At 42.9% G+C, this 23,223-nt stretch overlaps 1 protein-coding gene across 2 annotated transcripts in view; it reads left to right on the top strand.

Annotated features, from left to right (window-relative positions):
• Positions 1 to 12,919, top strand: part of LOC129825105 (exostosin-1-like) — a 247,810-nt gene extending 234,891 nt beyond the window's left edge. For both annotated transcript variants that reach the window (XM_055884886.1, XM_055884887.1), the window contains 4 exons: positions 258 to 347; positions 4,486 to 4,646; positions 9,548 to 9,719; positions 12,090 to 12,919. In XM_055884886.1, coding sequence (XP_055740861.1) covers positions 258 to 347; positions 4,486 to 4,646; positions 9,548 to 9,719; positions 12,090 to 12,275 — 609 coding nt within the window. In that variant the 3' untranslated portion in view covers positions 12,276 to 12,919. The remainder of the gene's footprint in view (positions 1 to 257; positions 348 to 4,485; positions 4,647 to 9,547; positions 9,720 to 12,089) is intronic.
• The last annotated feature ends 10,304 nt before the right edge of the window (positions 12,920 to 23,223 follow it).

The following is a 23,223-nucleotide window of genomic DNA, read 5'->3' as shown; positions in this document are numbered from 1 at the left end:
TCTGGGTGCGTCAGGATGAATTGATGAAATGGTTTGCTCTTCTTTTCACCCAGCATAAAAACGTGACTCCACTCGAACAGTTTCTAGCCAAGCCCGTTCAAACATACTGCACCTGAAATACTTCACCATAGTGATTGAATAGGTCCCCACACAGTCAGAGGTGCTGACATCCGAGCCAGTGGATGGATTGTTCGGTGTTTGCGACTGTAGCAATTGACCACATCTCTCCCTCTTTCCCCCTCTCCCCCACCCCCCAGACAATGAGCAGTCGCTTTTCCCCCCATGACGTCATCCTCACAGATGCTGTCCTCAGTCTGGACGAGGACTCCGTCTTGTCGACCAATGAGGTAGGAGGATTACTTATTATTCCCCCTCTGTCTCCCTATTCTACCTGGGGCTTTAACGTTCAAAGACCAGATTCAATCCATCCTCATCTAGCAATGTTATGCAGTATCTTACCCATGCACTCTTCTTATTGTGAGAACTGGAAGGTAACTGTGAGGGGAGTCTACCTGGTAGTACAAGTAGAATTTTATAGTACCCAAAAACATTCTCTGATTTCATTTGATAATGGGGGGGGGGGGGGGGGGGGGCTAGGCTGGCTTGAGTCCCAAGCCTGTGTGTGAAAATTAGCCAACAATTAAAATTGTATGATCAGCTTCAGCGTTTCGTGTCTCTTATCTGACATTGACACCCACAACAACACCAACTGGTGAGATTTAGCAGCATCTGAAGAAGTAACAGAACTTCCAGACAGTTTCTTGGAAGTAGTCCCTCTCCCAGGGGAGTGGAGATGAACACCAACCGACCTCCTTCATCTTCAAAGCAACTCCTTGTTTTGTTTGTAGTCTGTTGTTATGCAGAGTGCCGTGTCGCTCTGCTTGTTGCTACGCTGTGCTCCGTCTCTGTGCCTGCATGTTGTTCCTGTTAATTCTCATTTCTGCTATTCAATTAGTCTCTGTATAATATTTGCACATTGCAGAATCAGCAAAGCGCTAAAGCTCTTTTTAATTGCTTGTTCCCATATAATTTGATCAGGAATTAATATTACTCCCTTAGAACATGGCCAAATGGAGTATCTCAGACTCAAAGTTGGCTCTTTCAGAGTAACTGCTCTGGCCTAATGTTCAAACTGGCACTGGGGCTGCACTCTACAGAGAAAGTCAACGCTGGTAACATGACCTACTGTAGAGGAAACAAGACAGAGGGAGGTGAAACATGGTGACAGGTTATATTAGTAGATCAAGTCTGTGGTCCAGGTGGATGCCCACCCTTCACACTAACCATTCACGGTAAAGTGTAATTCATCCTCTCTAACTAAAACATCTCAGCCTTTTGAGCCACGGGGATGTCTTGCCTCATAGGAGGCTGTTGAGGGGAGGACGGCTTATAATAATGTCTGGACCTGAGCAAATGGACTGGGTTCAAACCATGTGTTTGATGTATTTGATACGGTTCCAGCCCGTCCTCCCCAATTAAGGTGCCAACAATCTGTCTTGCCTTATCTGATCAATTCTACCCTTGTGTTTCTCCATGAAACAGTATCAGTGAAATGGTCTGGTATCTTGTCTCCAAGTTTCTCTCGCCCTATTGATTTTACATTGCATGTTATATTGATGAGGTAATTTCAACACACCTTGTCCATGAGAGAAATCCCTGCAATGGAGTTCATTTCTCAAGCATTGCGTAATAACCAATTTATCTCTCGTGGTCGGGACGGATTGATTGCCCCTCTAAAGGAAATTTGCTGTATTTAAGATTCCTGTTATTGAGTCACTGACTGGCAACATCTTGAACGAGGGTCTTTTTCTCCTGATGATTTCATTATCCGGATGCAGTTAGCTAAAGGATCTTCCCATGCTGTGAAATGCAAATTCGGTGACCATGGTGCCAATTCAAAAAACATGTATTCACCATCTGTCCTGGAATGAGAAACTAATGAAAGCCCAAGTTGTTTCAAGCAATCAGGAGGTTTGTGAAACCTATTACCTCTCCGGCATGCTAGTCTCTGCGATGATCATTAGACTGTCAAACCATGAAGTCACAGTTTGATTAAGCTTCCCGTCTTTGAAGGGGAAAAAGGGCGAGAGTGGCTCATTTTGCTGGCAGTTGTAAAAAATCACTAAATGAACCAAAGCAGCAGTTGCCTCTCAGTGTGAAGATTATGTTATTTTTCTTTTTATCAAAAGTTTCAAAGATTTGCAGAGTTCTTTTGGCTGAGCCCTTGGAAATGTTGACGTTGTTTGTGTGTGACACAATGCACAAGTTGGATTTGCAGGGTTTTATTGTGTTACAAATATTGAACTTGTTAAATCAAGCTCATTAGGAAAAACATTGTTTTCTGCATCAAATTGGAGTCTTGGTGGTTGAGTGATAATAGTTTCCTGCACCTGCTGCTTTCCATTCTAAGCACATGTTGTATTGTTTCGGTGTGTATAAATACAATTTCTGCTGTGAATCTAATTAAGAAAAGGTTCTGCTTTGGGAAATGTAAAATTTCAAAACTGACCAACATGTCGGTGTAATGATTACGTTCCACATCACGTCATACCTTTTTGACACATGATGGACAGACAGACAGACAAAGAAGGCTATGTTTCTCTTTCTGGGCTAGTTCACCCCATCCAATGCCTGCGTTAAGAATGAGACCATCTAAAAGCTAGAGCCCCAACAAGGCTTTAATGAAGATGTTTCATGCAGGTGAAAGGTGAAGGGTTTTGCCAATAAACACCTTTCAGATTGCGGTTATCCAAATTTGAAGCTCCCATAAGATTTCAGTGAGTTAAGACCTAATCCTTAGTGAATTGTGAGTCTTATCAGCGTATAAGAGACCTGCAAAATATAATTTATCTATTTGAGATTTTATTAATTGCACCAAGACAATCTTCACCTTCCAAGAGGATCCACTTAAATTGTATCGCGGTGCAAGATTACAGAACGGATGTTACAAAAGTTTTATGAGGTTATTTTAGAAAAAAGACGAATCCTACAGATGTCTGTCGAAAAAGCCAAGAACCAGTCAGATGCAAATCCCTCATCTGCTTAATAATCTGTCTCAGTAATTGCCCTTTAAACATTGAAAGCATCTTAATTGAAAATAACTGAAATGTGAGCGAGTAGAGCATTTTTAATGGGACTTTTCATATTACAATAACTACATAGAACAGTGACAGGACAGAATTCATAATTGCATTGCTTCAACTCATTAATCACATGATTATGCTTTAAGAGAGAATGCGGTGTGGAATATGAATGTTCCTATCATGACACTGTCTGGCTGCCCATGAGAGAGCAGGGTACAGATAACAGTAAAACAGTCAGTCTGTCAAATGTTCTCCAGGGATCCAGTGGAACATATCAACTGTGGATATGAATGAATGGAACATAACACAACGACATGATCTTTGTCATTTAACAAGATCTAATGTCACAAGTTTACTTTCCTTCAGATCATGAGAACTCAATACTAGTGAATATGCTGGAAACCAAATGCTGCATGTCTTTCTTTCCTATATGACTATACACTCTTAGAAAAAAAGGTGCTATCAAGAACCTAAGGGTTATTCGGCTGTCCCCATAGGAGTACCCTTTGAAGAAACCTTTTTTTGTTCCAGGTAGGACCCTTTCCACAGAGGGTTCGACATGGAACCCAAAAGGGTTCTCCAATGGGGACAGCCGAAGAACTCTTTTGGAACCCTTTTAACTAAGAGTGTACTTTTCTATTATTTAATAACATATCACATCAAATGCCACAGGTAATTGATATGCCGGTAGAGATTTGTGATGTAGACTCTTAGCAAGCCATATTCAGAAACCATCTTATGTATTAAATGGGATTAATGTATGTTGCCCTTGGAAAGTCTTTCTGCAAGGATAGCATTTCCCCTCTGCGTATGTCATTAATCTCCGTCCCTATTTCCAATCCATAATTAACTAAGACACATTGTGAATGTGCCAAATCAATCTGTCACAAAGGATGCGAGGCACAATCAGGGCATTATAAGAGCGTAATTCCAAAAGGCAAAATTATTTGCATGATATCATAAATCCTGCACTGAGGTAATGTCTAACTCTGCGATTAATCAAATTCTACATTAAGAAAGATGTTTCCAACCTTTTTCTCAGCTTTTGTGGTCTCATTTCTTCATAATTGAGCACACATGCATCATGACACAGCTAAGAGGTGTGCGATTATTTTAAGGGACCTTCTGTTTTTTGGGGCTCTGTTCTCTCTTGTGTTTTGGAAATGAATTTTTTGCCACTCTGCCAACAGAAGTCAGGAAGTGTATTCTACTGTGTGTTGTTCTTCATATTCTCTGGACTTGAGCGACTGTCTTTTGATATTTGGTGTTCCTGAGAAGAAGACCTTTGGAATTCAAATCTACTCTTTTGCTACATTGTACTGTAGTTGACATAGCTGATCTAATGCAGAAGTAAATCTGTCTATTAGCGATTTTGAAAGATGTCTTTTCATTTGAACCCCAGGTTGACTTTGCCTTCATCGTCTGGCACAGTTTCCCAGACAGGATTGTGGGCTACCCAGCACGCAGCCATTACTGGGACGGCAGCAAATCAAGATGGGGCTATACCTCCAAGTGGACTAACCAGTACTCCATGGTGCTCACAGGGGCTGCGTTCTATCACAGGTACAGTAACATGGTGCTCACAGGGACAGATTAAATTGTTTCTTTTCCTCATCAATCTACACACAATACCCCAAAATGACAAATGTTTTTTTTTGCAAATGTATTACAAATTAAAAACTGAAATATCACATGTACATGTGTTTTCAGACCCTTTACTCAGTACTTTGTTGAAGCACCTTTGGCAGCGATTACAGCCTTGAGTCTTCTTGGGTATGACGCTACAAGCTTGACACACCTGCATTTGGGGAGTTTCTCCCATTCTTCTCTGCAGATCCTCTCAAGGTCTGTCAGGTTGGATGGGGAGCGTTGCTGCACAGTTATTTTCAGGTCTCTTCAGAGATGTTCGATCAGGTTCAATTCCGTGCTCTGGCTGAGCTACTCAAGGACATTGAGACTTGTCCCGAAGCCACTCCTGTGTTGTCTTGGATGTGTGCTTAGGGTTGTTGTCCTGTTGAACCTTCACCCCAGTCTGAGGTCCTGTGCTCTCTGGAGCAGGTTTTCATCAAGGATCTCTCTGGACTTTGCTCTGTTCCTCTTTGCCTCGATCCTGACTAGTCTCCCAGTCCCTGCTGCTGAAAGACATCCCCACAGCATGTGCTTCACCGTAGGCATAGTGCTAGGTTTCCTCCAGATGTGACGCTTCGCATTCAGGCCAAAGAGTTCAAACTTGGATTCATCAGACCAGAGAATCTTGTTTCTCATGGTCTGAGAGTCTTTAGGTGCCTTTTGGCAAACTCCAAGAGTCATGTGCCTGTTACTGAGGAGTGGCTTCCGCCTGGTCACTACCATAAAGGCCTGATTGGTGGAGTGCTGCAGGTTCTCCCATCTCCACAGAGGAACTCTGGAGCTTTGTCAGTGGCCATCGGGTTCTTGGTCACCTCCATGACCAAGGCCCTTCTCCGCCGAATCCTCAGTTTGACCCGGCGGGCAGCTCTTGGAAGAGTCTTTGTGGTTCCAAACTTCTTCCATTTAAGAATGATAGAGGCCACCTTCTTCTTGGACCTTATATAGACAGGTGTGTCTATGTCCAATCAAGTTGTAGAAACATCTCAATGATGATCAATGGAAACAGGATGCACCTGAGCTCAGTTTCGAGTCTCATAGCAAAGGGTCAGAATTTTTTTAAAGCTGTTTTCGCTTTGTCATTATGGGGTATTGTGTGTAGATTGCTGAGGATTTTGTTTTATTTGATACATTTTCGAGTAAGGCTGTAACACAACAAAATGTTACTTTCTGAAGGCACTGTACATTCAGAACCCCTGCCTGCTCTCTGTGAGGGGTGTAGGGGCCATGATAATAGCTCAAGGAGGGGAATGCGGTAACACATACCAATTACATTGAGCACATACAGGCAGGCAGGCACGCATGGTGGTTATAAAAATCCCGAATACATATCGAGACCTGTTAACACTGTATAGCAGAAACTCTCCTGCACTTGTCACTTACTCTTACCATGGAGGGGTGTGATGAGGTTTGTATTGTTTTGTACCAGCATCACACGTTGCCACAGACACACACTGGTTCATAAACTCAGCAAAAAAAGAAACGTCCTCTCACTGTCAACTGTGTTTATTTTCAGTAAACTTAACATGTGTAAATATTTGTATGAACATAACAAGATTCAACAACTGAGACATAAACTGAACAAGTTTCACAGACATGTGACTAATAGAAATGGAATAATGTGTCCCAGAACAAAGGGGGGGTCAAAATCAAAAGTAACAGTCAGTATCTGGTGTGGCCACCAGCTGCATTAAGTACTGCAGTGCATCTGTTGCTCATGGACTGCACCAGATTTGCTAGTTCTTGCTATGAGATGTTACCCCACTCTTCCACCAAGGCACCTGCAAGTTCCCAGACATTTCTGGGGGGAATGGCCCTAGCCCTCACCCTCCGATCCAACAGGTCCCAGACGTGCTCAATGGGATTGAGATCCGGGCTCTTCGCTGGCCATGGCAGAACACTGACATTCCTGTCTTGCAGGAAATCATGCACAGAACGTGCAGTATGGCAGGTGGCATTGTCATGCTGGAGGGTCATGTCAGGATGAGCCTGCAGGAAGGGTACCACAGGAGGGAGGAGGATGTCTTCCCTGTAACGCACAGCATTGAGATTGCCTGCAATGACAACAAGCTCAGTCCGATGGTGCTGTGACACACCGCCCCAGACCACGACGGACCCTCACCTCCAAATCGATCCCGCTCCAGAGTACAGGCCTCGGTGTAACGCTCATTCCTTCTACGATAAACGCAAATCCAACCTTCACCCCTGGTGAGACAAATTTTAGCTTTTTGCCAGTCCTGTCTAGCGACGGTGGGTTTGTGCCCATAGACAACGTTGTTGCCGGAGATGTCTGAGGACCTGCCTTACAACAGGCCTACAAGCCCTCAGTCCAGCCTCTCTCAGCCTATTGCGGACAGTCTGAGCACTGATGGAGGGATTGTGCGTTCCTGGTGTAATTCTGGCAGTTGTTGTTGCCATCCTGTACCTGTCCCGCAGGTGTGATTTTCAGATGTACCGATCCTGTGCAGGTGTTGTTACACGTGGTCTGCCACAGCGAGGACGATCAGCTGTCCGTCCTGTCTCCCTGTAGCGCTGTCTTAGGTGTCTCACAGTACGGACATTGCAATTTATTGCCCTGGCCACATCTGCAGTCCTCATGTCTCCCTTGCAGCATGCCTAAGGCACGTTCACGCAGATGAGCAGGCACCCTGGGCATCTTTCTTTTGGTGTTTTTCAGAGTCAGCAGAAAGACCTCTTTAGTGTCCTAAGTTTTCATAACTGTGACCTTAATTGCCTACCGTCTGTAAGATGTTAGTTTCTTAACGACCGTTCCACAGGTGCATGTTCATTAATTGTTTATGGTTCATTGAACAAGCATGGGAAACAGTGTTTAAACCCTTTACAATGAAGATCTGTGAAGTTATTTGGATTTCTACGTATTATCTTTGAAAGAGAGGGTCCTGGAAAAGAGACGTTTTTTTTTTTGCTGAGTTTATATGTTTTATTCAGGAGTAGTCTACGTCTTTCAGTACAGTAAGTGCCATTTAGAAAACTAATCCGAATTCCTCACACCACTGACAGTTTTTGTATATAAGCAGCATAATAGAAAAGGAAATAACGTCTTTGTTTTTTTTCTTTCCTTTTTCCATAAAAGATTTGATTGTAAATGCAATGCCTCAACACAATGAATACAAACTATTAAGCCATGCAGCAAATTGAATTGAGAAGTATTTTCCTCTCATGAGAGATTTCAACTCATGTCTTATCGGGCAGTTGCAGATAAACTACTCTCATGGAACATGTCATTGTTGTAATCTATTGTGTGGTTTTAAAATGCCTCTATTATTCAGCTCTCAAGGCTCTCAAGGGTCTGTCTACTGAGGCATTGTGATAATAGTCAAGTGGCAAGTGTTTCTACCATATTGTCACCAGTAGCAAGTGTAAAAACAATCCTATCAGATCAGCACAATTAACAAATCTGTGTCATTAATTAGATCGCTATACTGATCAAAAATAGCAACGCAAACTGCAACAATTTCAAAGACTTGACCGAGTTACAGTTCATAAAAGTAAATCAGTCAGACAATCCCGCGGGTCGTGGTCGGTGGTTGTGAGGCCGGTTGGACGTACTGCCAAATTTTCTAAAACGACATTGGAGGTGACTTATGGTAGAAAAATGGACGTACAATTCTCTGGCCATAGCTCTGGGGGACATTCCTGCAGTCAGCATGCCAACTGCACACTCCCTCAAAACGTGAGACATCTGTGGCATTGTGTTGTTTACAAAACTACATTTTAGGCTGGCTGTTTATTGTCCCCAGCACAAGGTGTACCTGTGTAATGACCATGCTGTTTAATCAGCTTCTTAATATGCCACACCTGTCAGGTGGATGGATTATCTTGGCAAAGGAGAAATGCTCACTAACAGGGATGTAACCACATTTGTGCACAAAAGTGAGAGAAAATAAGCTTTTTGTGCGTATGAAACATTTCTGGGATCTTTTCTTTCAGCTCATGAAACATGGGACCAACACGTTTACATGTTGCATTTATATTTTTGCTCAGTGTACATTTCCCATCCAAAGATATCAACATGAACAAAGATATCAGGCAGAGTGTGATATTCAGATCTGCAAAATGACAACGTTGACAAGATAACTGACAGCACATAGATCAATAGCTTCGCAGAGAGAAAGCCACAGAGTTTGTCTCAAAGGAAAGTCCTTGTGCTCATCTTTCCTGCACGGATGAGACCGACATATGGTGCTGATGGCAGACCTTGGCTGTGACACCTCACCTTCACGAGGCTGACAGTGATAGCTGGGCTGATGCTGTAGAGGCCAAGAGCCCAGCGGAGCTACCAAAGAGGAGGAGGAGAGATGAGGCACGAGTCAGACTGCCTCTGGATCTAAATAGAGTGGCCCACCCCGACTGACGCCCATCCCTCAGCACAGACGTACAGGAAATGATGCGCCTTCCTTTGTCAGCCATACAGCCAGGGCCCTCAACATAATAAACAGACGGGAAATGAGACATGGTACAATCAGGGCTGCCAGAAAGAGAGGGGCGAAGTGTCTCACTCTGAGAAATTAAAACATCCGTCTCTGGGTGTCGTCAGGCCGCAAGGGAGGGTGGCTCTTCTCTGGGCTGACTCCGCTCATTCTGCCGGATGGCTCCACCAGACAGATTACCATCCATATTCTGTGAATAGAAAACAACAAGGGACATTATCCAGAGAAATGGTGAACCTTCGGGAAATGGCACTGAGAATGGAATTAAGGAGATTTGATTTCCTGTGTAGTCACTGCTGTTTCCATTTGCAATATTGCACTATGCAGTATATCAATGTGGTGTCCTTTTATGAATGTATCCATCCCTCTTTCTCTCTGTGTTTCTAGGTATTATCACTACTTGTACACTCACTACTTGCCTGCCAGCCTTCTCACCATGGTGGACCAGATGGCTAACTGTGAGGATATCCTGATGAACTTCCTGGTGTCTGCTGTCACTAAGCTCCCACCAATCAAAGTCACCCAGAAGAAGCAGTACAAGGAGACAATGATGCAGCAGGTACAGTAGGTCTTCGTGGTAACAGTGTGTGCTTGCCTGCGTTTGTGCGTACGTGTGTGTGCCTGAGCATGCGCGTTTGACCTGACGATCCTAGCTTGTTGAAGATGCTGTCCGCGAAACCCTGTGTTTACCCAGCATAAATCACTATCCAACGGCCAATTTCAATAGATATCAGGTATCTAGTGCTTGGGTCAGGGCACAATTTCAAGCTTTGGCGGCGGTGCCGTTTAAGATTCGGGAGTAAGATTTGTGGTATCGTACCGTGAGCATGGACTATTTCTATTACATCAGATCGGACGACTGTCATTCATATTCCATTCATCCAGCTCAATGTAACATCCATAGGTTTAGACTACGACATGATGCTGGAATTTGCCCTATACACATCATGAGGTAGCCACAGCCAAGCCTACAATTAAAAGTTTAAGGCGTAGGTGCACACAGGTCATGAGACAAATTTGAGTAATCAAGGTGTCAGACACTGACACATTTAATACCACCTTGCACGCTCTTGCCTGCATGTAGTTGATCTGGGGTGTAATCATTAGTCCAAAAGGTTGTTTTGCAACTAAAACAAGAGTTTCTATTGGACAAATTCAGATAGGTCCCTCCCCATTTTGTTCTGTTTGCTTCCGTTAAGAAATGTTTCGCAACATAACCAGGCGGAATGAATATAACCATGATCACCCGCACACACAGTTCATTTTTATAGCAGCCACCTGCAGTATCATCACTTTGCTAGTTTTATAATTCCTTTTCCCATCTACACGCTTTCCTCCTCTCACCTTTTTCACCTTCGACTTCAGTGCACAACTCAACAGCTGTCTGTGACCAGGCGAAAAAACCTCTCCATCCAAACCTTCATACCATAACCGCTACATAGCCTACGTCGTTGTCACCATATTAACGTTCTAGTCAATCAACTAGAACTAACGCGTTAGTAAACATCCAATCCATGTGTACATTCATGCAGAACAGTGTACAGCAAGCAGTCTAGCAGTTACTCTGGAGGGGAAAAAACAAAAGCTTACCTTGACTTAAAAGAGTTGCGGTGTTGGATAACCTTAGCCAGTTAGCTAACATAAATGGCATTCCTCTCTGTTTGAGTCAGGTTGTTGAGTAGAACAAATTAGTTGCATTGGCTAAGTGATAGGTAAACTATGAAGAATGATTCTTTGATTGGATGGACAACTTGTCAGTTCATACTGCAAAAGCTCTGATAGGTTGGAGAACGTCCTCTGGAAGTCTTCATAATTACTGTGTTTCTCCTAGGTTTTGTATTTTCAGTGTACCCAGAGGACTGAATATAGCTGTCCTGTGGCTACACCATGGTGCTACACTAGAGGGTGCTGTTGAGGTTACTGTTGACCTGCATTGCAAAACTGTGTGTTTTAATCAGTTATTTGGTGACATTAATATTTTTAGTATGGTTTTATCTAAAAATGTTATTATTTTTTACATGTTTCACTACTTTTATTTTTATGAAATTTACTGAGTAGGATGGTTCTCCCATTCCTCCTCTGAGGAGCCTCCACTGATCTCAATGTGCCTGCTAGTCTGAAATGAGCCTGAAATTGCAGCCAGACACAGAGCCTGTGATGCGTGCTGTGAGGTGGGATATGAGAGAGGAGGGACTGCAGTATTACAGACCGGTTCACTCAGGAGCCTCCAGAGAGAGGTGGAGGCGGACGGAGGAGGCTGCAGCGCACCAACAGTCTCCCTGTGTGATTCCCCGTCTGGTTGGTGTGCACGGGCTGAGCCGGGGCCGGCCCACGTCAGGCCTGATTGATGGCCCAGCTCGGGGCAGCCCGATGACTCGCCTCTATCGGCTCTGTGATTAATGTCTTAATTGTGTAGGCAGCAGCGTACCAGTGGTGGATTTTCTCCCATCTCTCTCAACACATAGCATCTTCAGACCCTTTCCAGGCATATTTTTCCACTGCAGTCATCGGTGCTGAAACATTTGTTGCCCTGCTTCAAGATCACACAGGAAAGTTAATCGGAAACATGGGAATGTTTGCGGGAGACTTATGGAGATTTTGGCCGGCACTTTATCAGTTGAATGGGAGTTAAAAGGCAACAAAATATAACTATTCTTACATGTAGTTTTATTTGTGTGTATGTATACAGTAAATATGAGCTGTTGTCCGAAAACCAGGGTTCCACTTCATTCAGCAACCTTTTTATGTATTTCCAGGCCGTCTTTGGAGGGAAAACAGTTTACATCAGACGACACAGCTCTAATGTACCATCCTCCACACAGTACATGTTTCTGCTTTTAAACTGATGCAGAGTCAGTTCGTACCGGGACCTGTGTGGGGTTGGTGTGCTGAACTGACGTATCTCCTCTGTCTGTGTGTCTGTCCACAGGGTTCTAAGACGTCCCGGTGGGCCGACCCGGACCACTTTGCCCAGAGACAGACGTGTATGAACTCGTTCAGCAGCTGGTTTGGGTTCATGCCCCTGCTGCACTCCCAGATGAGACTGGACCCTGTGCTGTTCAAGGACCAGGTCTCCATTCTGAGGAAGAAGTACAGGGACATCGAGAGGCTGTGAGCCCAACACACACTCATACACACAGAAGAAACTTGAGTGGTGTGGGTTTGGGCCAAATCTCCTTCCCAGCTGCAAGTGAAAAGAACTGCCTTTTTTGACCAGCCTGTTCAGTCAGTCAGACTGTCCGAACAATATGTGAAATCTCTACAGAGTAATTTATTATGAAATATGCAACACCAGGACCGTTATCCAGAGGTAATGATCTTGGCTATTGAAGATAATTCATCTTCAATGTCAGTAAGTTGGACTGTGTCGATGTTGTCGTCGTTGTTGTCAAAAAAATTATATTGTGACTTTTCACACGCTTCAACACCAGACAGATTGTCGTTGTCAATTCCTTCTCTGACAGAGGAACCAGGAAGTGAGGTCACAAAAGCCTGCAATGTGCACTCTTGTTTAGTTTCAGATATTTTCTGTGGCAGTGTGATCTTAAACAAAAATGAACACAGTGCATTGTTTGTCCTCCATGAGATCTATAAAGTTTTTCTCTAACATTGTATATGTTGCTTTCCATTATTAATTTCTGGGGCTTATTGGGCTTTCAATTTGGAATTGTTCGATTTTTTTGGGGGGGGGGTTGCTTCGTTCTCCTATGAGCATTAAATTGCCAAAAAAGCAAATCTGATAAAAGATGCTGAAATGTATACAGCCTATTGTATTTATTCTCTGTTTCAGCGATGATGGCGGTATACAACCTTTTTAGAAGGAATTACTACCATGTTCTTCTGCCTTGGTGAAATGTTAAATATGCAAAAGTTGAACAAACAACTCTTCCCATCAAAGACCACCTCAGGACACCATCCTAATTCTCTACATCTGTTTGCTGTTCTCCTCCAGGTTGTCAGTCTAAATGCTGGAGACATGCCACTCACTGTGACCCTGCCTAGTTATAAACCGGGTGTGGGTTTCTGCATCCGCTAGTACATTTACTAGGTAGACATTGGATACTAGGTAGATGGTGCTTAGCCACGGGGGTAGGCGTGGTGATGCTACTGACAAGCATCTTTGATTTCTGTTCGAGGTTTGAAGCATCTTTCATCATGTCCCTCCAGAGAACCAACCCAACCCCCACCCCACCCACAGCTCAGCTGGGTCTGAGAGGAGGGGACTGGCCTCTGCATGGTACTCCCTGTACACCACTCGGCTCCTTCTCACATCCAATAACCATGTTTACTTCATTATCATTGTACTATAATACCTCTGAGCATCAAAGTCTCAATGCCTGTTGGGAGTTTAAAATAATGTTGTGAATGTATGCGTCGGCCATGTTATTCACTCTTGCCCTGTGTACAGCGAAGTATACATTACCAACGTCATTTAAGTTCAATAATAGCCATTGATATTTTGACCATACCCGTTGTATCTGTGGCTCAGAAGTATTATAGTAAAACGGTAAGGAAGTTAACTTGATTATGAATAACATTGACATGAGCTTTCCTTTGCAACCAGGGATTTATTTCTGAAGGTAATGGGTTTTACACTTTGGTCTAAACACCATGCTCTGCCCAGCACATAAATAACCAATGATTTAATGAGGGGCCTAATGGCAGGCAGGCTAGAGTGTTTTTGTTTGTTTGGCCAAGGGGATATCTCTCGCTTGCCTTCTCACGATGATGCATGATAATGTCGACGCTCCCCCAGAACTTATTCAATACAGCTTCTGAGGGACCTGTCTCCTACGAGTGCCTCTCTCTCAAGTGGGACCCAGACAAGGCTATTTTACACCGAGTCGAGTCCATTCTGAATATGAATGAACAGATTTAGAATAGATGTATTGATATCTATCACCCCCATAAAGGAGGGAAAGAACATTTGATAGTATTTTTAAAAGTGTCTTCTCTCTTCGTCTGCTCTGTTCAGAGGCAACACAGGAGAGATGAAGAACGAGAGGAGAGAAGAGGTGGTGGTGTAGGAAGGATACTGATACATACTACCAGTCATTCTGCCTGTAGTGCCTGGGGGAATAGGAATGAGGACACAGAATGAGGCTGCCATTGATCCACATTGATCCAAATGGAGAGCCAGCCTTTATTTGTTTTTCGAGGGAGAGCAGGGCTAATGTCTGTGTTCATGAATCTATTTCAGTGTCTATGAAAATGTCAATGTTCTGTCGTCGAGGGGCTATTCTGAGGGTGTTGGTTATAATGGCCTGAATTAGCTCTGACACATTTAGCACGTTCTACTATCATGCAGCTTGCTTTTTATTAGATTCCGTTTTCTCATTCATTACTGTGCCAGTCGAGATGGTTTATAGTATATGTCACGACATACAAGAACAGCATTTACAATTCCACACTCTTATTTGATATCTCTGAAATTAACTTGTCCGCCCTGCAAAGCAGTTGATTCACAATGAATACAAATGTGACTGCATACTTCTAATTTAGGTGTTAGTGCATGCTTGGTGTCATACAAGCTCAGTGCTATACATTCATATTCTACTGCCTTTATATTGAAATGGTAATAAGGTTTGCATATATTCTTGTTTTAGCGCTTTCTGCCAGTCGAACACCATGTGGGTCGTTCCACCAATTCGGTGCCTTGTTTCACTTCATTTTTACATTCTGTCATACAGAGCACATGTTCAACTTAATTTAAAAAAACACATTTTCCCATCTCAAGAGGCTGAATTTAAAAAACAAGTTAAGTACCTATTAAGTTTAAAATATAGTAACAGTGTTGACTGTACCAGGGTTGATTTCTTCTTTAATCAGCCACAAATCCCCTTTTGACGGAGGAATGGAAGCTTGTTGTGTACAACAGGGATTGGCAGTTGTTTAAAAGGGAATAGTTTAGACGTAAATGAATCACATGAAATACATAATAATCTTCAGAAATGACTACCAAAGCAACAAAATTACTAGGCCTTTACAATGATGGTAAAACTTGAAAAAATGTTGGCATTACAAGTTAATTTTCCTAGAAGTAGCGTGACATTTCCTGTCAGGTGTCTGCTATCTTCAGAGGCCTAGCTACCCTTCACTGGTCTCCCCAAAGTTGATGTATAGCTGTTATCTCCAGCTTGGCTGGGTGTGAGGTCAGGGAGCTTCAAATACCAACAGGCTTGGAGCCGAGGAGTTGTCAGGAAAGGAGAAAAAAGCCAATGACTGTAGACATCAAGCCATCCCATCTCAGGGCGGTATGGCAGCAAAGCCCTCTGTGACATATCTGCTCAGTGCATGCCACACCGGGGCACCCAGACATCAAAAATAAAGACCCAATTCTCCGCACATCAAATGAGAGGACAAGCAGACAGCAGCTGACATTCCCCCGCCTCATAACGGGCTGTCTAAGCACTAGATGTGTTTCGGCACATAGGTGTGCATGCAGTGACGTCTCCTTTATGGGCCCTGAGAAACCCTCTCCAGAGCCCCATTACCGTCGCAGATGGGGTTTTATCAAGGTCTGTGCCTGGAGACTCATTCTGTGAACCAAAAGCTTTTCTCTCTGTGATGGTCCAAGCTCATGTTGAGGATGGCTCAGCCGTGGACCATTTCTCCAGAGAGTGTTGCATCATCATGGCCGTTGTTATATGTCTGTGCGTGTTTCCCTGGGGCTCAGCCACAGAGTAAAGTAAACTAATTGAATTGGTGTAAATGGAAAATAACTGGAAATGCTCTATCTTTCTCTGTCTTTCTCTCTCGGTCTCTATTTCTCATTCCTTTTCTCTCTCCCTCTCTTTTTTCTCTGTTTATATCTCTCATTTCTCTTTTTCTCTCGCTGTTTCACACACTCTCTCTCTCTCTCTCTCTCACTCACTCACTCACTCACTCACTCACTCACTCACTCACTCACTCACTCACTCTCACACACACGTACATCCATAGACAGTCCAGGAGGTGAGAGAGGAAAGGCCGTGGCATCGTTATGGAGTACGGTATGTGAGTCTGTGTTCCTGCAGCACTGGCGTCAGAGACACGGGTCACAGTCATGACTCTGGACACCTATTACAGCTACACTGGGGAGAGGAGAGAATGCTGATGATCAATCCATCCATCTGTCTATAAATATTTCTATCTACAGTAAGCTCCAAAAGTATTGTTTTGTATCTGTACTCAAGCACTTTGGATTTGAAATTATACAATGATTATGGGGTTAAAGTGCAGACTGACAGCTTTGTTTTTAGGGTATTTTCCCTCCATATTGGGTAAGCCGTTTAGAAATTACAGCACTTTTTGTACGTAGTCCCCACATTTTATGGGACCAAAAGTACTGGGACAAATTCACTTATGTTTATTAAAGTAGCCAAACGTTTCGCATTTGGTCACATATTCCTAGCATGATATGACTACATCAAGCTTGTGACTCTACCAACTTGTTGGATGCGTTTGCAGTTCGTTTTTTGGTTTTGCTTCTTAACACTTCTACATTAATGTGAACTCTACCGTGATTGGATGCTACCTCTCACCATTACAATAACAACAGATTAGCATGTCTTAGAGGAAAATCAATCAATCAAATGTATTTATAAAGCCCTTCTTACATCAGCTGATGTCTCAAAGTGCTGTACAGAAACCCAGCCTAAAACCCCAAACAGCAAGCAATGCAGGTGTGGAATACATATCATACCCCCAACTTTCCTACTCATCATTATTCCCGAATCACAAGCTTCACAAACTTGATGTCATTGTATGCTGGATGAATGGATGAAAATACCCTCATTAAAGCTGACCGTCTGCACTTTAACCTCATAGTCATTGTATCATTTCAAATCCAAAGTGCTGAAGTATAGAGCCAAAACAAATTGGTCACTGTAACAATACTTTTGGAGCTCACTGTATATTTATGTCAATATAGTTAGCTGGCGGCCTGTTTGTCTAGCTGCACCAAACTGTTAATCTTTACTTTCATGCAGTGCTGTAAAGTACTTAAGAAGTACTTTGAAGTATTTTTACTTAAGTCATTTTTGGGGGCATCTGTACTTTACTTCACTATTTATATTTTTGAAAACTTACTTTACTTCACTACATTCCTAAAGAAAATTATGTCCTTCTTACCCAATACATTTTCACTGACACCCAAAAGTACTGATTTACATTTTGAATGCTTAGCAGGACAGGAACATTGTCTAATTCACACACTGATCAAGAGACCATCCCTGGTCATCCCTACTGCCTCTGATCTGGTGGACTCACTAAACACATGCTTCATTTGTAAATGATGTCTGAGTGTTGGAGTGTGCCCGTGGCTTTTCCGTAAGTAAAAAAGAAAAAGAAAATGGTGCCGTCTGATTTGCTTAATATAAGGAATTTTAAATGATTTATACTTTTACTTTTGATACTTAAGTATATTTAAAACCAAATACGTTTAGACTTTAACTCAAGTAGTATTTTACTGGGTGACTTGAGTCATTTTCTATTAAGGTATCTTTACTTTCACCCAAGTATGAAAATTGCCTACTTTTTCCATCACTGCTTGCATGTTGATTATAATTTCAAAAAGTGTAAATATTCATCCTTTTTGAAATGATCCTCTGGTTGTGAACCAACACTGCAAATAACTGCATAAATAATACTTAGAAAAACTGCTGAGTTTCATGGAACTTGAATTATAATTCCATTTTGATAAAACTGTTTGTTTTCTGAAACGTCAACAGTTTCCATGGCGTCAAATTGATCATTTTCTTTCCCTCACTGGAGACTGAGAGGGGCTCACCAAATTGCTGTGGTGACAGGGGGGAAGGACCATGGAAATCCACACAGCCCAAATTGAGTTATGATTGCAAGTAGAGCACAAATACTTCTTCTTCCTCCCCAGATATTAGTTATGGTAAGTTTGGAGCTGATTCTGTAGCGGGGGGAGATGCGATATGGCTCCTCTGCTGTAATTGTGTTATAAAAAGCCATTATACCTCTATTTCTTCTTATTGGAGTCCCACAATATTGCTCATCATGGCCTGTCTCTTTACATTTGTCATATTGGGACTGCAGGGATGGCTGTTCTGTAATGGACATCAGGGATGGAGAGGCCACCAGCCTAATTCTACTGTCTGGTATAGCCCTGTTGTAGGCTGCAGCAGACCGGCACCGTCCGTAGCCCAGAGAAACACCACATCCACCGAAGCCAAGACGGACACTCCTCACATTGATTGTGACTGAGACTGAAAATAATTTTTACTTTAAGCACTTTTTCCTCATCAGTGGGTGGGTGGACAGCATCATCACTTTGAGGATTTGATAGCACCATGTCTCTGTGAGAGAGCCTAGACGCAATCACTTTACCAGGAGGGTATTATGACTGAGAGAGAGCTGATGTGGTGATAGTCCAGGCTTTGACAGGCGATGCTGTGTCTGAAGTCTATTCCTCTGATATTTCAGTCTAGGGTGCAGTGTTTTGTCAGCTATTCTTCCTGGTGATATGTGGATGCCCTCCTCCGATGCACCTTATACTCTGTCGGAGCTTGATATGAGTGAATTGGGTGTAGCCAAGGTCTGACATGCCAAAATGGTGATTCATAGGACAGAATTACTTCTCCAGAGAGAAGTTGCCATTTGCCATATCCAGGTCCCTCAATCGCTTAATAAAGCCCTCCTCTGGCTGGCTGTTCCCTGGGACACTGAATCAAACCTGCCTGCTGGGGCTCACAACTTTCAGTGAAAATCATGTATACAGCAATTCAATCTACACTGAACAAAAATAAAAACTCAATGTAAAGTGTTGGTCCCATGTTTAATGAGTTGAAATAAAAGATCCCACACAATTTTTCCACAAGCACAAAAAGCTTATTTCTCAACTTTTGTGGACAAATTTGTAAACATCCCTGTTAGTGAGCATTTCTCCTTTGTCAAGATAATCCATCCACCTGATAGGTGTGGCATCTCAAGCTGATTAAGCAGCATGATCATTACACAGGTGCACCTTGTGCTGGGGACAATAAAAGGCCGCTCTAAAATTTGTGCTTTTGTCACAACACAATGCCACAAGTTTTGAAGGAGCGTGCAATTGGCATTTACATGTTGCGTTTATAATTTTGTTCATTATACATTAATTGTCAAAAAGGAAAAACCCTGAAAAAAAATGTTGATTCTGGTCTCATGTATTTCATTAACATGGGCATCAATAGAGTACGATGAAGCTATAATACTAGAATTATGTTTTAAATTCAACTATATTCTCCTGTAAATAAACAACTGAATTCTCTATCCTGATTTTCTGTGATTAAAGTGTAATATGTTGGATTCAGTCTCAACAAGATGGGTACAACAAACAAAGCTCACAGATTAATACATTTCCATTGTCCCCTCTGGCCTGCTACTGCCACAGACTACTCAGTAGCAGTCCTTGCTCACTGGGTGAGCTAAGCTATTCTGCTAAGGTCAGGACTGCCAGTATCCTACCACCTCCTTCCTTCGTCTCACTGAAATGAAAACAAGTATTCATTACAGAGCACCTGACCATGGGCTTTGTGGCAGCCTTCCTGCTATTCCCCCCAGATCTAACTTGGAGAATTTGATCTGGAAAGGAAATAGAATTCTCATATACAAAAAATAAACAAACAACCTGAAACAAATGTGTGTGTGTGTGCGTGCGTGCGTGTGTGCGTTGGGTGCAGGACCAAGAAGGAGGAGGTGGGAGTAGTGAAATGATCTACACGTTGCAATTTCTTTGCCTCTCAGTGAGGTGTGATTGTGGTAAATGAAAAAAAGACAACAGAATTACCTCTCCACTCTGACACTAATGGTCCTAAACACACCGCATGTGGGACTGGTGTTTCCAATCAGTGCTTTCAATGGTAATGTGACATTTATTTTGTTAGAGCACACAGATACCATTGAGGAACGTATTCAGACAAACAGTCCACGACATTGTGAAATGTCCATTAAGAGCATGAAAAAACAACATTCTCAATCTATTTTGAATTCCCATTGTCAACTTTGAAATGTTCAGGGCATCTTTGTCCTTTTAGCATGTGGTTCAAAAGTAACCTATAGTTGAATGTTTAAAAAAAAAAATACACTACTGTTCTAAAGTTTGGGGTCACTTAGAAATGTCCTTGTTTTTGAAAGAAAAGCTACTTTTTTGGTCCATTAAAATAACATCCAATTGATCAGAAATACAGTGTAGACATTGTTAATGTTGTAAATGACTATTGTAGCTGGAAATTGCAGATTTTTTATGGAGTATCTACATAGGCGTACAGAGGCTCATTATCAGCAACCATCACTCCTGTGTTCCAATGGCACATTGTGTTAGCTAATCCAAGTTTATCATTTTAAAAGGCTAATTGATCATTAAAAAAACCTTTTGCAATGATGTTAGCACAGCTTAAAACTGTTGTACTGATTAAAGAAGCAATAAAACTGGCCTTTAGACTAGTTGCGTACCTGGAGCATCAGCATTTGTGGGTTCGATTATAGGCTCAAAATGGCCAGAAACAAAGGACTTTCTTTTTTAACTCGTCAGTCTATTCTTGTTCTGAGAAATGAATTATATTCTATACAAGAAATTGCCAAGAAACAGGTATGCCAGGTATGATCTGATTGGTTGGAATGGCAGGGCTATGATGGGTGAGGGATAACTAAGGTGGTGGGCTGAGCAGCCGAACTAATGGGACTTATGGGAAACTGGAGGGACTGTGAGGGGAAGTTAGGTAGAGAGGAGAGGAGCAGGACAGCCTTTTCTTACGTGCAGTGTAGACAACTTTCAACTGTCAAAGACATCAAAAGCATCCCAAGGTCAAAGGTATTAATTACATGTAAAATAGACAAGTCATGGCTTCACATCATGAAAAAGAAATGCCAGTGATTTACTGCAAATGTAATGGAAAAGACAGCCATTCCAGCATTAGCATGTATGCCCTATGTCTGCCTTTCATGCTGTGGGATGAGAAGCCTCTGTTGCTCTACCTGAACCTATGAATTGGAATTGAGTCACAGACACTGAGTGCATACTTTTATCGCTCTGCAGAAATCGAAGTGCTGGAGAATATTCCACGCTCACTCCAGGGACCACTGTTTTTTTTTTTTTTGCTAAATTCCAGCAAAATCTCTGCTCCCATCTCTCACCCCATACTATCTTGCCAATTTTCTGCATCTGTAGATCTGACATGTTTCATGCGTTTGCTGCCTCACTGCAGGGGCCCTAGCTGGCTGCCACCGGTCCTGTGTCTTGTGTCGGAGACGCGTGCACGAGATGCCCTCGGACGTTTTCTGCTCGGCGGCGCCCGATGTCCTCCGAGTGGTCCTGTAATTAGCTCTCCTGTGTTTACCCCCACTTTCTGCTGAGGGAGAGAGAGTGTGCAGGGCCATATTAAAAAATGTACCAGGCAAAAGGTCAACAGAGGAGCTCTCTGGGCCGCAAATTAAACAGGAGAGCCGTCCTGTGATCTGAATGAGTGATGAGGGAGGCTGTTGAATTAAAACTTCATATCTTGAAGATCCCAACTAGGTTTATATCAGGCTGTTTGGTGTTCTGATGTTCCTATCATTCTGTTCTATATGCTGTACAGCTCTGGCATCATGTCCCTCAGTCGTACATCTCTTAGCAAACATCATCCAGTTAAATAACATCAGAGAGGACATGGTCTTCCCTCCATGTAACTGGACTCAAAGTAAAGTGAGATGAAAATGGGGGTGACAAGCACCATTTACATTATGAACAAAGAAAGGTATTTAAAACTACATACTATGTATATTAATTTATTGATTATAGTAGAACTGTTGTATTTGTATTTAGTATAATATGTTACATTAAGTTACATTATGAATGGAATAGCGGTCGTATAATATCATACGAATTAGAGGATGTTATCATACGTCTTGGAGCAAGTATGGTACTATACCCCTTTTTATGAAACCAGGTTGCTTGTTGCATTCTATCAACAAAGGAGAATTGTGGTAATGGTTAGCAAAAATGCTACAGTTGTCCCCGAAGCAACTTGAACATAGATGGTTGTGGATTACGCCGACCCATCCTCCCCGACCAACCACACAACTTTAGTTTCTGTCTAAAGTAACTAGACCATTAGTAGGTATCATACGTCTTGGAAATGCTTAGAAATAAACACAGCAAAAAATGAAACGTCCCTTTTTCAGGACCCTGTCTTTCAAAGATAATTTGTGAAAATCCAAATATCTTCACAGATCTTCATTGTAAAGGGTTTAAACACTGTTTCCCATGCTTGATCAATGAACCATAAACAATTCATGAACATGCACCTGTGGAACGGTCGTTAAGACACCAACAGCTTACAGACGGTAGGCAATTAAGGTCACAGTTATGAAAACTTAGGACACTAAACAGGCCTTTCTACTGACTCTGAGAAACACCAAAGGAAAGATGCCCAGGGTCCCTGCTCATCTGTGTGAACGTGCCTTAGGCATGCTGCAAGGAGGCAAGAGGACTGCAGATGTGGCCAGGGCAATAAATTGCAATGTCCGTACTGTGAGACGCCTAAGACGGCGCTACAGGGAGAGGCGATGGACAGCTGATTGTCCTCGCAGTGGCAGACCACGTGTAACAACACCAGCACAGGATCGGTACATCCAAACATCACACCTGTGGGACAGGTACAGGATGGCAACAACAACTGCCCGAGTTACAACAGGAACGCACAATCCCTCCATCAGTGCTCAGACTGTCCGCAATAGGCTGAGAGAGGCTTGACTGATGGGCACAAACCCACCGTCGCTGGACCAGACAGGATTGGAAAAAAGTGGTCTTCACTGACGAGTCGCGGTTTTGTCTCACCGGGGCGGAGTGTCACAGCACCATCGGACTAAGCTTGTTGTCATTGCAGGCAATCTCAATGCTGTGCATTACAGGGACGACATCCTCCTCCCTCATGTGGTACCCTTCCTGCATGCTCATCCTGACATAACCCTCCAGCATGACAATGCCACCAGCCATACTGCACGTTCTGTGTGTGATTTCCTGCAAGACAGGAATGTCAGTGTTCTGCCATGGCCAGCGAAGAGCCCGGATCTCAATCCCATTGAGCACGTCTGGG

Source organism: Salvelinus fontinalis, chromosome 27, assembly GCF_029448725.1.
Source record: "Salvelinus fontinalis isolate EN_2023a chromosome 27, ASM2944872v1, whole genome shotgun sequence".
Lineage (NCBI taxonomy): Eukaryota > Metazoa > Chordata > Actinopteri > Salmoniformes > Salmonidae > Salvelinus > Salvelinus fontinalis.
Note: the sequence above shows the minus strand (reverse complement) of the source record. Positions and strands in the feature narration are given on the sequence as shown.